Here is a 14,269-nt window from a genome sequence, read left to right as displayed (position 1 = left end):
TATATTTTTTTATTTTAATGAAAATTGCTCAAGACAAGGCATGAAGCCACTTGATGTAAGGAGCTAACAAAAACGAAAAATGATTATCACAAAGACAGAAGGTGCCTACTGATCTACTACTACTGATCTTGAAAATAAAAACCGACACTGGAGGTAGGAGGAAAACAATCAGCAGAAAGAGTTCCACAAGTCTGTAGTCCTTGGAATATGACACAATCGCATTGACACACTTGTTCTTACTAGATCACCAAAGTTAAGCAATGTTGAGACTAACCAGTATCAGATAGGTGACCATTTGGGAAGGCAAGATGCTATGTGTACTGTGAGGTAAAATACCAAGTTGGAAAACTGGCACGATCTGTCCTTCTCTCGAGGGTAGACAGGCCTCTCTTAAGCCATGGTAAGCAGCCTATCTAGTGATGGCATCACGATAAAAATTACCCTTGATAGCCCTAGCGAAGCATCAAGTATTCAGCTACGGACAAGATTTGAATTACACTACAAACTTGTGTCAGGAGTTCAATCTCGGCTGCAGCCACATGTTACTTTTTTTCTACGTTCTTGGAAATAAGCTGTTGGAATAAGAAACTGCATTACAATGAGGTATAAAAAGAATGAAATGATGAAGACCACTAGACCAACGAGTCAAACGAGCTGGAACAAAGGAAGCAAGGAAGCAGAAATATACAAGAAATATACAAATAAGTTTCAGCTGATTTAACCTCCAACCTTCTTCAGGTGCATCTTTTCAGACTTGGGAATCTTTGAATCGAACTTGGGAAGCTTGGGGAATTATTGATAGTGGTTGTAGCTAGACGAGTGTTTTTATGAAAGTCTGGCATGGGAGCACCATAGATTGAAGCTCAGACGAGCATAGTAACAGTAACAAATACCCCGTTTTTGTTTTTTTGATGTGTGTTTAGGGTGATCTCCTGAATTGAAAATGAAATATATATTTTTTAAAATGTTTTTCTTGGTAATTGATTTAGAACTGAAATACAAAACATAAGTTTAGATGAATTCTATCAGAAGAAATATTGGTGTAGTTAAGTTGCATTAGTAGACAAATTGTTGTAGATGAATTTGCCTAGAACTGATAGATGTCTACATAAACGTTAACATGCATTAATCATGCATTGTATCTTGTGTAACAAGTTCAGTTTGACTTATTTTTATTTATTTATTTTTTTTTGTTTGACTTATTTTTATTTATTTATTTTTATTTTTTTTTAATTCTAGCTTTGTCGTTCGGTTCATTGAATTGAATGGTCTGCAGATAATTCTAGACTTTCTCAGCAGCATGGACTATGAAACGGGCCAAAGTCCAATTCACACCTCCATGATTGGTTGTATTAAGGCCCTCATGAATAATTCGGTAAGTATAATTATTGCCAAAACTCAATCATGTTCTGCAAAGTGAAAAAGAAAAACAACAATTTTCCTTTACAAAACAACCAAACCAAACATAAGGTATAAATATTTAAAGCATAAAAACTTTTTCCAAAATTACTGGATTTGGCATTAAAATATTGTGAAAATGGTTGATATGCTGTAAAGCAAAACAAGCAAACCAAACATTATGAATAAATATTTGAATACATAAAGAATTTGAAATATAATAACTTTTGTTCAAAATGACTAATTTCAACATTAAATAACCCGAAGAGGTGTGATATGCCATAAAATAAAACAACCAAACCAAACATTATGAATAAATATTTGAATACATAAAGAATTTGAAACATAACTTTTTTATTATTTAATTATTTTTTGGACTATTACCCTCATCTTATAGTTTTTGTTTGATGACGTTTCGGCCAATTATTCCTCTAGCCTCCATAGGATAGGATAGGAATGTCGAATCTCTAAACTGGTTAACCACCTGACGAAGGCCAGAGGAATAATTGGCCAAAACGTCATGAAGCAGCAACTATAAGATGGGGATAATAGTCCAAAAAATAATTAAATAAAATAAATTATACAAATTACTCATCTCAAAAAGAATTCCAAATTAATTGAATAAAAAAATTTTATTTTCAAAATGCCTAGTTTCGCCATTAAATAATGCGATACGGGTTGATATGCCATAAAACAACTAAACCAAACCATTACCAACAAAGTCTAGAATATCTTTATTATTGTTGTCATTAAGCTAATCTGACTTCTGCACAGAGGGCTCACAAAGATCATGTTTCAGGACTTTCTGGTCTGCGTGAAGTCCTCCTTGCAAGATGGTTGTAGCCAGATTGTTGAACTTTACCCCAACACATGGCTCAGCAGTTGCATGCAAAGTCTCTGATGTTTTGGCTCAGAACACACAAAGGGAAGGCAGTTGTACATACGCAGAAGCAATATTGTTATCCAGATTCGTTGGTTTGCGATACTGCGCCCGACACATTCTTGTTTGTTACATACGGAGATAAACAACGAGAGAATGACAAATCCTGGTGTTGACTCTTCCTGGATATTCAGCAGAGCTTTGTTAGCTGGGTAACTTTCAGACTACCACATTGTAAAATATTTAGAGGGAGGGGAGTAGTAGTGGGATGATTCCAATATTTTTTATGATTCCATTACAATTACCGATTCAGATTCTTTTGAATTCTCTAAATAGAGTTTTTGTTGTTGTTGTTTTGTTTGAATTTTCGGATTATTGCAAAAAAACAAAAAACTGTAAATCTGTGCATATATTTTGGCAAATGTAAAATTGCATTTGTTGAACATGATCTGTAGATTTTAGTTTTACTGATAGTTTAAAGCTAAATAAATAAATCACATCATTTTATCATTAGTGCCAGCGATGGAAAATTTTGCTTTCAATAATAATAAAAATAAAACAATTAAAAGAATCGTTTTCGGCATCGGAAAATAGGCACAAAGTTTTTCGATTCCAGTCGCGCAAAAGTTATAATTTATTATTTAATTAATTGGAATTCATTATTGAGATGAGTAATTTGTATATTTTGTTTATTTATTTATTTACTTGTTTGTTTATTTATTTATTTGTTTATTTATTTATTTGTTTATTTATTTATTTGTTTATTTATTTATTTGTTTTTTATTTGTTCATTTATTTATTTGTTTATTTATTTATTTATTTGTTTGTTTATTCATTTATTTATTTGTTTGTTTGTTTATTCATTTATTTATTTGTTTGTTTGTTTATTTGTTTATTCATTTATTTATTTGTTTGTTTATTCATTTATTTATTTGTTTGTTTATTTATTTGTTTATTCATTTATTTATTTGTTCATTTATTTATTTATTTGTTTATTTATTTGTTTACTTGTTTATTTATTTGTTTATTTATTTATTTGTTTATTCATTTATTTATTTATTCATTTGTTTATTTGTTTATTTATTTGTTTGTTTGTTTATTTATTTGTTTATTTATTTATTTATTTGTGGACTATTATCCTAATCTTTTAGTAGTTGTTTCATGACGTGAAACAGCAATTACAAAGATGAGGATAATACTCAATAAATAAATAAATAAATAAGATATTATAATTTTTTGTTTTTTTTTAACTCATGTTCAACCCAAACAAGGCATATTGCCACTTGGATGTAAAGGGCTACTATTTGGGACCATGTCTATTTAAGCAGATGTGCAAGATGTCTGTTCACATTACATTTAAACTTCTGCATGTCAGTACAGTCAAGAAAGCAGACTGAAGGGAGAGAATTCCTAAGTTTAGCAATCCGAGGAAAGAAGCTATTAGAGTAGAAGGTTTCCTGACATTTAGACACCTCTACAGTGAAGGGGTGGAATTTGGCTGCTAGACGGATTTGTCAGGTGTATGTACATTGACAAGGCACAAGTACAATAAGTTCATCAGAGCACATTCCATTAAAGTACCTGTAAAATAAACATAGGGATGCAACAGTGCAGCAATGAGACAGAGGTTGAAGGTTGGTTGATAGTGCGAGACCTATAAGTTTTGAGACTCTTTTTTGGACCGTGTTTGAGAGGGAGAGATTAGTGATGAACGTACCAGCCCAGACGTGGTAACAATACTCCATGCATGGGCAAATGGTGGCGTTATACAGATACAGGATACTCTCAGGTACAAGTAATTTTCTAGCAGGGTAAAGGGAGCCTACTTACTTTACGGAAGCCTTTGCAATGTCCTCAAATGTCTTTATTCCAGTTCATGTTGCCTGCGAATGTTAAGCCAAGGAGTTTGAAGGATGAGCTTGCAAGTAGAGTGCTATTAGTCATGAGAAGGCTTCTTCTAATTGTTAAAGGAAAGAAGCTTAGTCTTAGTAGCATTACCATTCATTTACAACCTCCTTCCACCACCGACGGAAGGTCGTTTTCTATGGTTTCTACTGTTGCCTTGAATTACGTACGTCTTTCACTCCTGTCTATTATAGAACATTGTATCATTAGCAAATATACTCATCTCAAACACAATTTTATCAGGGAGGTCATTAGTTGTGTTACACTTCGTTGTGTTGCAGAACCTTCTATTGACATTTTCTTTACAACATTATTTACAAGCATAGTTTTCCTGCTGCTAATAAAACCACTCTTTAACTTAACTGCTCACGATATCAAAACGCCTTTTCTTTTCTCTTGACGTGATCATGGTCAACCAATCAGAGCTCTTCTTATCTTTCAGCCTCTCTAACAACAAGAAGAACTGTTGATCTAGTAAATCTATCCCCACCCCCATGTTTGAAACCCTTAATTAAACGTGTTGTACTTTTTGTGTTCATGCTTCAGTTTTTCTCTATCGTTCTCCCTAGATAAGGGTTCTTGAAATCAATAATAGAATTTCGGTTGAAATTGAAAAGAAATTTGTAAGCCGACAAGTGAGTATACACTGCAGCACTTGTAGAAGACGACTAGCAAAACCAACGATGCCAAGCACTATCCATCTTTCGCCCTTCACGATTTTAGACTCCCAAGTCCAGCTTTCTTGTATTATCTCGACTCGGCTTATCTTCTCTCTTTCTTATATTACTGTTAGCAGTATCAAACCACTATTTGAGATATCTGTATTACCTCTAGTGTTCTATAAAGTGTTGTGATTGCACTATAAATATGATCTTTTTTTTCAGTGTAAAATAGTTGACATTTGTGGATAGTTATAGTTAATTTTTTTTTAACTCTTATTTACCCTAAACAAGGTATTACCAATTGGACGTAATGGGCTAAACAAGGTATTACTAATTACCAATTGGACGTAATGGGCTACTATTTAAGATCATGTGATGATATAGGGAGTTGAGCAACGAGAGATCTGTTTGAATTATATTTAAACTTCTACATGGTAAGCAAGCAAGAAACAGGGAGGGAATCCCAAGCTCTAGCAGTCCAGGTTAGCCATGGGTGTGTACGTCGACGGGGGTACAAGTGTTATGAGTTCATCAAAGCACATTCCATTAAAGTCAAATGAATAACTCGCACCGCTTACCCATACAACCCACAGATTTTAATGCTTATAAAATGTTAGAAAAAACAAAAATCTGACCCGTTGGATCATCCATTGAGCTTGGGTTAAATTGTTTGAATTGGGAGAAAAGAGTCGATTTACAGCAGCCTTTTAGGGTAACATTTTTGTTGTAAGGTACCTACTTGAATTTCAGTCACATGATCGCGTTCAGGAGCAGGGGAGATAATTCATATTTCTACTCTTTTATTTTTATGTTGTTTTTTTTTCCTAGATAAATCCAACAAGAACTTTTTTTTATTATTTACTAGATTTTATTTCTTATTTATGGGTCTGTGAAAATTGCAGTTTTTCTATTTAGTTACAACAATTTAAGGCTCGACAAATGTACAACAATGTTTCTTCTTCTTCTTCTTCCTCTTGGTTGTCCATCGTTATCTGATGATGACAATCTTCTTCTTGTGAGTCTTCTGATGTGATGCGACGTAGTGCCAGTGAGCAGAGGAAGCGTCAAAGACCACATCAAGAAATCTCTGAAGAGGTGTCGAATAGATCCCTCTTCATTAGAGGAAGTTGCTTCCTGCCAGGATCTCTGGAGCTCCTTCTCCTCACAAGGAGTGAACTGTATTGAGGAGCAGTAAATACAGGGCCACACAGCCGAAGCATTCAAAGAGACATGCTCGTCAAGCCATCTCTGCTCCACTTGGCACCTCCTTCACATGTCCAATCTGTGACTGTACCTCTGGGTCCAGGATTGGACTATTTAAACACCAGCAGACAACCAAGCACAACAATTACTGCTGATAATTCTCGATTTGTGTGATATTTAGGCACAACAAATTTAGGCAAGAAAAATTAAGGCAAGACAAATTAAGGCATGAAAAATTGCTCCTTTTTATGCTAAAAATGTTTCGAAAAAATAAACAAATTTGGGTTTTTTTTCAGACTTGGGAAAATTTATAAAAAAATACAGGTCAAACAAAGAGAAAAATGTTTACTTTTTAGAATTGTAAATGTTTTTATTATTATAGTAAGTGTTTGTTTGTTTGTTTGTTTGTTTGCTTTAATAGTAAATGTTTAAAAAAAAATGACAATGAAACGTAAATATTTCAACGATTAAATTCCTCTCAAATTTCGACCCCTCAGTCTGGAAAATTTTTATTTTTTTTATTTTTACAAACTATTGAGATTGATTTTTACCCCGTGATTTGGTTGGCTTGTGAGAAGGAACATGACAAGTGTGTACAATATCTAAAGCAATTTTATTATGTTATTGGGATTAATTTTACCCCTGAAAAAAGTTCAATTCTCACACGTGCGAATGCGGTAACAAGTCGAGGATAAGTTCTGAAACAGAATATGGCGATGATTGGTTTGTGAGAAGGAATAACATTCATTTCCTCATTCTCCCACAACTCGTGACTTTTCGTTAGAGCTGTGATTTAGTCCACGTCTCTAACGTAATCGTCTTCTCTAATGTGCTCTCTCCCTCTATCTCTCTCCTATTTATAGTTATATATTATTATAATATTACAGTTATATTTTACTGCAATGTATTTTGCACATAGTGTTATATTATAAACCCTTTTTAAGAATTCAAAACATAACAACCATTGGTGTAAGCAACAGTCCGTTTTTTATTTCTCCTGTTGTTCTTGCTTATGGTAGATAGAGAGAGATAGTGGGGGAGCAACAGAGAGAATTATCGTGGCGTCCACTCGGTTGACAATCAAATTTCCAACTGCAATCTTTTTCCTTCTGTCACTTTTTCCTGTCAATCTTTTCAAAACATCCACATAACCAGATTCCTTTCTGTTACATTTTTCATAACAATAACAAGGTTTGTTTATATTTGTGAGAAATATTGAAACAATTCCCGTTTAGCTTGTCAATTTCTGACATTTCATCCGCAGACGCGTGCCACATTTTAATTCATGAACATACATATATATATATATATATATATATATATATATATACACCTATACACATATATATACTAGCATGTCAACCCGGCTTAGACCGGGTCATTGTGTAACAATAGCTTGGTATTTGCAAACGCGCGTCTGTGCTCTGTTACACCATATGCTATTATTATTTTATTTCAAAACAGACAAGAATAAAGAAATATGCATCTGAAGAAGTTTCTAATATTTCGAAGCATAATGTACAAAAAAAAATTAAATGTTTATTTTCTTTTCATTTTCTTCATCAAGACTTAGATGGTGTAAGACGAAATCATAAGCAACATGTAAAGATGCAACGAAAAATTATTGCAATTACTTTTATCCCAGAAAAAAGTTCGATTCTCACACGTGAGAATGTGGTAACAAATCGAGGATAAGCTCTAAAGCAGAAAATGGCGATGATTGGTTTGCGAAAAGGAACATAACGAGAGCGTACAATATTTAAAGCAATTTTATTGGGTGAACAAACATTTAAAGCAATTTTATTGGGTGAACAAATATTTAAAGCAATTTTATTGGGTGAACAAATATTTAAAGCAATTTTATTGGGTGAACAAATATTTAAAGCAATTTTATTGGATGAACAAATGGATGATACAAAAAAAAATGTTAATTATACAGAAAAGAAGAAAATTTGCAAAAAACGTGTTTTGCAAGAGCTTATCTGGGAATGGAAAATTCGAGTAACAACTTGCACGTATGCATCTGTCAATTCTAGCTCTTTTTAGTATCGGAGTTGGTTGTAATCCAAGCAGGAATTCAGTGACAAATGATGGCTAACTTGTAACTGCCGTCTTGGGTTTGTCACAAATAGTTTTCAGTTCAGGTCGGTAATGGTAGGAAGGGGACTGGGTTTCTGTGACTGCAGTCTCGGGTATGTGTCACCAAGCCTCACCTGTGTCCTGCTGCTGGATCAAAAAAGGTGGAAAAAAATTAGGGTGCACTCATGCAAGGGTGTTTATACCTCACGTGATCCCAAAAGCAGCAGGGACCGGAAATCCTGCCAACCGAAAGGGTTAAGGAAATGGCTCATCAATGAGGAAAAGGTGGGAGAGCATAAATTCTATAAAACCAACATACCAATCCGTCTCAAGGATCCATAAAATAACATCCTTTTCTCTATTTTATTCCTTTTTATATTCTCCCTCTTCCCCATATCTCTGCAGATTTTTCTCCCTCTCATCAATTGAGTGATCTGATTATGTCTTAATGAAAAGAATTCGTTTTCTGTATAAAAGATAAAGGTGATCGATCTTGAAACTGATTTTCTTTTCCTTCAGGCAATCAGCCAATCCATTGATTGAGAAACAGATCACAAAAAAATAAAAATAATAATAATAATTGACCCAGGATGCCAAATTGTCGTCGACAGTTAATTCTATTTTTATTTATTTTTTTATGAAAACAGGTCAATTGAGTTCAGTTAAAAGAACAATTGTGCAGTGTCTATTCTGTAGAAATATGTTCGATTTAGCTCTAGTTTCCATTCAATTTGGCAGGGATTACGACAAGCAAATTCGGAATCAGTGAAAATTGGTTGACTTGATTTTCCTCTAAAAAGAAAAGTTATACATGATGAAAGAAAACAAAAATATTAAAATCTTTGTATTATTTTTAAGTGTCAATTTTTTTGTTTATTTGTTTGACTTGTAATGTGTACATACAGACACTCTATATCTTGTCTTATGTTTATATCTTACTAGCGGGGTGGGGGCGTTTACCCGGTATGTAAATACGCTTAAATATATTTTAATTTATGCAGGTTTCGTGTTTATTATTTCAAAGCCAATTCTCTATTGAATATTATATATATATATATATATATATATATATATATATATATATATATATATATATATATATATATATATAAAATGGGTTAATAAATTCCAACGAAAGAAAGATGTATATTTGAATAAGGGAGTAGTCACCAACAATGTGTATTTTTTAACATTATTTTATTATTCCGTGTCTTGGTTTTTCATTGAGAATTATGTTTGGATCATTGTAATAATGTTTTTAAGTCATTGAAATCGTTTACGCGCGTTTCAGACGGTCTGTGATGCGTCCTCGTCAGAAATTATTTTCAAATGTGTAAAAATGGCGATTTTCGTAGTTAGTTTGAAGTTTTTCCAAGGGGTGGAGGCTTGTAAGTGTTTATTATACATTGGTATGCTGAATTTTTATTGCTTTTTTATTTGGTTTGTCCAGGGAGACGTTGACCTGCTGTAGTCGCTATCTCTTTCTGCTACTGTTTTTTCTTTTCCTTTAGGGTGGGGTAGTGTGTGTGTGTGTGTGTGTGTGTGTGTGTGTGTGTGTGTGTGTGTGTGCGTGTGCGTGTTTGCTTTTATTGGTTTGGGAATGTGTATATTGTTTTATAGTATTTTGGGGTTATTTGCTTCCTTAGGAAGGCGGCTGTGGTCCGAGGTCGTTACTAATGTGTATATGTGGGGGGGGACTGGCTCTTCTGAAGTAAGGGTAGGGGTGCTTTCATTCTATTCTGATATTTATTTTTTGGATTCTTGGATTTTAGTATTGTGATTTTTCGTTTTAGTCTTATATTATGTTTGTTTAGAAAGAGGGGTGTATTTAAAATAAGGGATTTTTTAATGTTTCTATTTATTTGTCTCCCCATGTGGGTATGGCCAGACCCAGGATCGGTTCCTAGTGTGGGGAAGATTTTGTTCCCCATAGGGGGGCATTGGAGGGGGTGTAGGTATGTGAGGGGGATGATAGAAGGGATGATAGTCGTTTCAGTCATGAGGGGGTTCTCCTCCCCTGACTGAGGAGGGAGCGAGGTGTGGGAACAGATATTATACTATGGTTCTAGGTGTCTCCTAGTGTTGTTGGTTTCGAGGTTAAGTAGGGTTGGTATTGTTCAGTGTGTTGTATTAGAGATAGGGGTGTTATGTCTGTGTGTGGTTGTATGCGCACACGTGTGTGTGTTTTAATGTGTCGGTTCTGATTTATGTGTGGGTGTGTATATGTGTATGTGTATGGGTGTGCATGCGAGTGTACCTTGCATTTCATGTTTTTGTGTGATGGTATTAGGTTCTGTTCAGTTCAGGAGTGAATCTGGTGATGAAGTTTTTTTCCTGTGTAAGTAAATAAAAATAATTGTCTGTTTGGAAGATTGGCATTATTTTTAAGCTGTTTCCACTGCATGTGTGTACGTGTTTTGAAACATAGAGATGTCTGTTATCTGCAATTTTGATGTTGCTCTTATGTAAGGCCACTCTATTGCTGAAATTTTTGGTGGCGCCTATGTAGGATTTGTTGCATGTTGTGCATCTTAGTGCATATACTACATTTATGGAGGTGCAATTTAGATCCTTTTTTATTTTGAATGTCTGTGCTGGGTTTTTGAATGTGTATGTGTTACCTTCTATTATTATGTCACATACTCAACATCGCGGTTTGTTGCACTTTGTAACTCCTTTTGCAGTATGTGGGACGAGTTTTGAGGAAGTTAGGATGTGTTTTAAGTTTTTGGGTTGACGTTTGCTTTTTATTATTTTTGTTGTTTTACGTATATTGTTTAGTTTGTCGTTCTGATTGAGGAGGATAAGGTTTTTTTGTTATTACCTCTAATACAGAAAGGTATTGAACTGGCTGAAAAAATTCCAATAGACCAACTAAGAACCCCAAAAGAACACAAAAAAGAACAAATTCTAGCATACGTCTCTACACACAACACAAACAACCCAGAACTATTCACACAGATAACAAAAAACCTTATCCTCCTCAATCAATTTTCTTTATTTTTTAATAATCTAATGCGGGTGTGTGGGTGCCAAATATCTCCAGATTTTCTGGAATTTCCCGCTAGATTGCAAACGAAATCTCCAGATCTAGCAGGAAAACCGCTAAATTGTAACATTGGTCACGTGACAGGAAGCGGTAATAAATAATTGTCCCTAAATAAAAAATGGCCTCTCGGTACAAAGAAAAACACTTATTTATCATAGAAAAATTAAGTATAATGTTATAATTAAAAAGAAATATATAAAAACACACATGGATATAGTAAACATATTATACCAAAACGTGGAAGCCATCCGTCCAGTGGTTTTTTAGACAATTAATTCCGAATGAACCAACATTTACATTTTTATATATATAGATTTATATATATAATGGCTCGAATAAAAGTTTAATATGCAAAAGTCAGATTCAGTTGTACTCTAAACAGAAACGTTCATTTCAAACACGCCCTCTGTCCTATCAAAGAACCTACTGTTGATTTTACATGTCGGGCCTTTCGGCTTTTGTGGTAATAAAACTTTTCAAATCTACTTGTGATGTTAGGCTGTTAACTTTGGTCAAAATTGCCTGTTTTTTTTTTATTCATCAGATTATTCCGACTATCAATTATCGATACTTATCGAAGACATTCCGATACAAAACCTATCTAAGAACGCTGCCAGGCACATAAGGTACCTTCATGTGAAATTTCATAAAAATCGGCCCAGTCGTTTTTGAGTCGATAGGGAACGAACTCACACACACACACACACACACACACACACACACACACACACACACACACAGTTCCTTTGATATGAAAGTAGAGATAAAGATTACTGTAGAACAAAGTATCCATTCATTTGACATGAAATGTATGAATAACAATACACCAAACTTTTCTCGTTACGTTTTGGCTTTTAATCCCAATTTTTATTTTTTCTTGATTAAATTTATATATATATATGAGAGAGAGAGAGAGAGAGAGAGAGAGAGAGAGAGAGAGAGAGAGAGAGAGAGAGATTCTGCGCATCTCTAAGACGGTCTGTCTGTGTGTCTGTCACATTAAAGTTTGAAATAGCATTTTTGGTCTGCCACGCGCGGAATTAATTTATTTCCCCCCTCCTTTCTTATTCAATATCAAATCGGCCTTCAGATTACAAAATCTGTTTCTAATCGTCCTAACGTTTCTCCATCTTTTTCTTCTGACAAATAGCTTGATTCTGTAAATACGCAGCCATATGTCGCTGTTTTATTTCGAAAAGTTTTAATTTCTTTTACATTTGACGATCAAAACAAAGTTGTTTTGTTTTGTTTTTGTTTTTTTTTGTTTGTGTGATTTCACATGTTTGCACAGCTTTTTCTCTTAAATTGTTTTCTGCAAGATATGGCAGCTAGAAGACATCTTGAATAGATTTTGATTCAATTAAATCACTTCTCGTAGTCGTCTTTCAATTTCTTCTAAAATATTAGAGTAAACTTCGTATTATTTCGATTCATCGGACTACTGTTCTCATCTTGAGTGTGATATTCACAACGTTTCGGTCGATATAACCTCCGACCTTCTTCAGGTGTATCTTGTCGAACTCGGGGATGTTTCTATCGAACTCAGGAATTTGGATGGAATTTCGAGCAGAATCCTTTATTTACTTCATGAGAGGTAGCATGCTCTTGTGCCGTCAGCCATGACCGTTTATGTTTTAAGTATTTTTTTTTTCAAATGCTTTTCTTTATTTTTTTTTTTAATCTAAAATTACAGGTGTGTGAGTGTCACATATCTCGCAGTTTTTTGGGTTTTTTTTTTTTTTTTTAGAAAATCTGGAGATATTTGACACTCACACACCCAAAACATTCCCGAGTTCGACAAGATACACCCGAAGATGGAGGTTATATCGACCGAAACGTTGTGAAAATCACACTCAAGATGAAAACAGTAATCCGATGAATCCAAATAATATGAAGAACCAACCCTCATCTCAAAAATTCAGAAGCATAGAGTAAACTTGTTCCTTTAACCAGCCCCCCAAAAAACAGTTCCATGGTGTTAAATCCGGATTCCTAGCTAACCATTCATGTGGACAACGTCGACCTAACCATCTCCCAGGAAAATGAACGGATGAATGAGCACAAAAATTTCTAAGAAGATCGATTAGAAAATAAAGACAACTCATGGAAGCCATATTGAATTTTAATTAAAATCTCATTAAACATTATATTGTTCTCATATAATTTTTTTTTTTTTTCAATATAATTTATAAGATGTCAGGGGTCAGTTACATCGATGTTCATGAGATCAAAGGAAATAAAATATTTGAAACCTTCGACCGTTTCCTGTCATTATTTTGTCTCCAAAAGAACCAGCCCGGCCCATGACAGTAATGATGATGACAGTCCAACACACCTTTAATGTTTCAGTTCCAAGTTTGAACTTGCAAATGTAAAGAATGGAAGACGTTTCGGTTCTGAATTTTTTAGATGAGGATTGATTAATCGTATTATTTGGATTCTTCAGACTACTGTTCTCACCTTAAGTGGTATTTGCACAACATTTCAGTGATGTAATCTCCAATTTTTCTTAAATGTATCTTATCAAACTCGGGAATTTTTCTGCCAAGCTCTGGAATCTTTCTGTCGGACTCTACTGCACAGGATTTTGAAAAGAACCTTCTATTTGATCCACAGATGTAGCATGCTCTCGTTCCATCAGCCATGATTGCGTGGAAGTCTTAAGTAATTTGCAGTTGTATTTTGAGTGTCACCTACACTGAGAATTGACCCTTCAACTTCCAGAAGAATGTGATTTTTACAACTGAATTTTACCAAGTAATCTATCCATTGCACCACGGGTATATGTATATTCCCGAGTTAGGCAGAAAGATTGTTATGTTTGACAAGATACACTTGAAGAAGGTCGTAGGTTACATCAACCGAAACGTTTTGCAAATAACACTGAAGACGAGAAACGTATTCTGAAGAATCCAAATAATACATATGGAAGGCGTTGTTCTACAGTTCATTGCTTAGTTCCACTCAAAAAGCGAGTGGCTACTTCCATCTGTTCTTATATAGTCCTAAGGGGCAGATAACTCCATGGTACTTCCTGTACCAAAGACAAATAACTCCCGGCTACTATTCCAATGCAATAGATAACTCTTTAAC

The 14,269-nt window shown here is 34.3% G+C and overlaps 1 protein-coding gene across 3 annotated transcripts in view; it reads left to right on the top strand.

Moving 5' to 3' along the window:
* LOC145243512 (disheveled-associated activator of morphogenesis 1-like) overlaps positions 1 to 14,269 on the top strand; it is a 415,531-nt gene that overhangs the window by 322,873 nt on the left and 78,389 nt on the right. For all 3 annotated transcript variants that reach the window (XM_080106477.1, XM_080106478.1, XM_080106479.1), the window contains one exon: positions 1,240 to 1,375. In XM_080106477.1, coding sequence (XP_079962603.1) covers positions 1,240 to 1,375 — 136 coding nt within the window. The remainder of the gene's footprint in view (positions 1 to 1,239; positions 1,376 to 14,269) is intronic.

Source organism: Euprymna scolopes, chromosome 22 (assembly GCF_053919585.1).
Source record: "Euprymna scolopes isolate OS-2025 chromosome 22, ASM5391958v1, whole genome shotgun sequence".
NCBI classification, from domain to species: Eukaryota; Metazoa; Mollusca; class Cephalopoda; order Sepiida; family Sepiolidae; genus Euprymna; species Euprymna scolopes.
The sequence above is the reverse complement of the archived record's forward strand: the minus strand, read 5'-3'. Positions and strand labels throughout refer to the sequence as shown.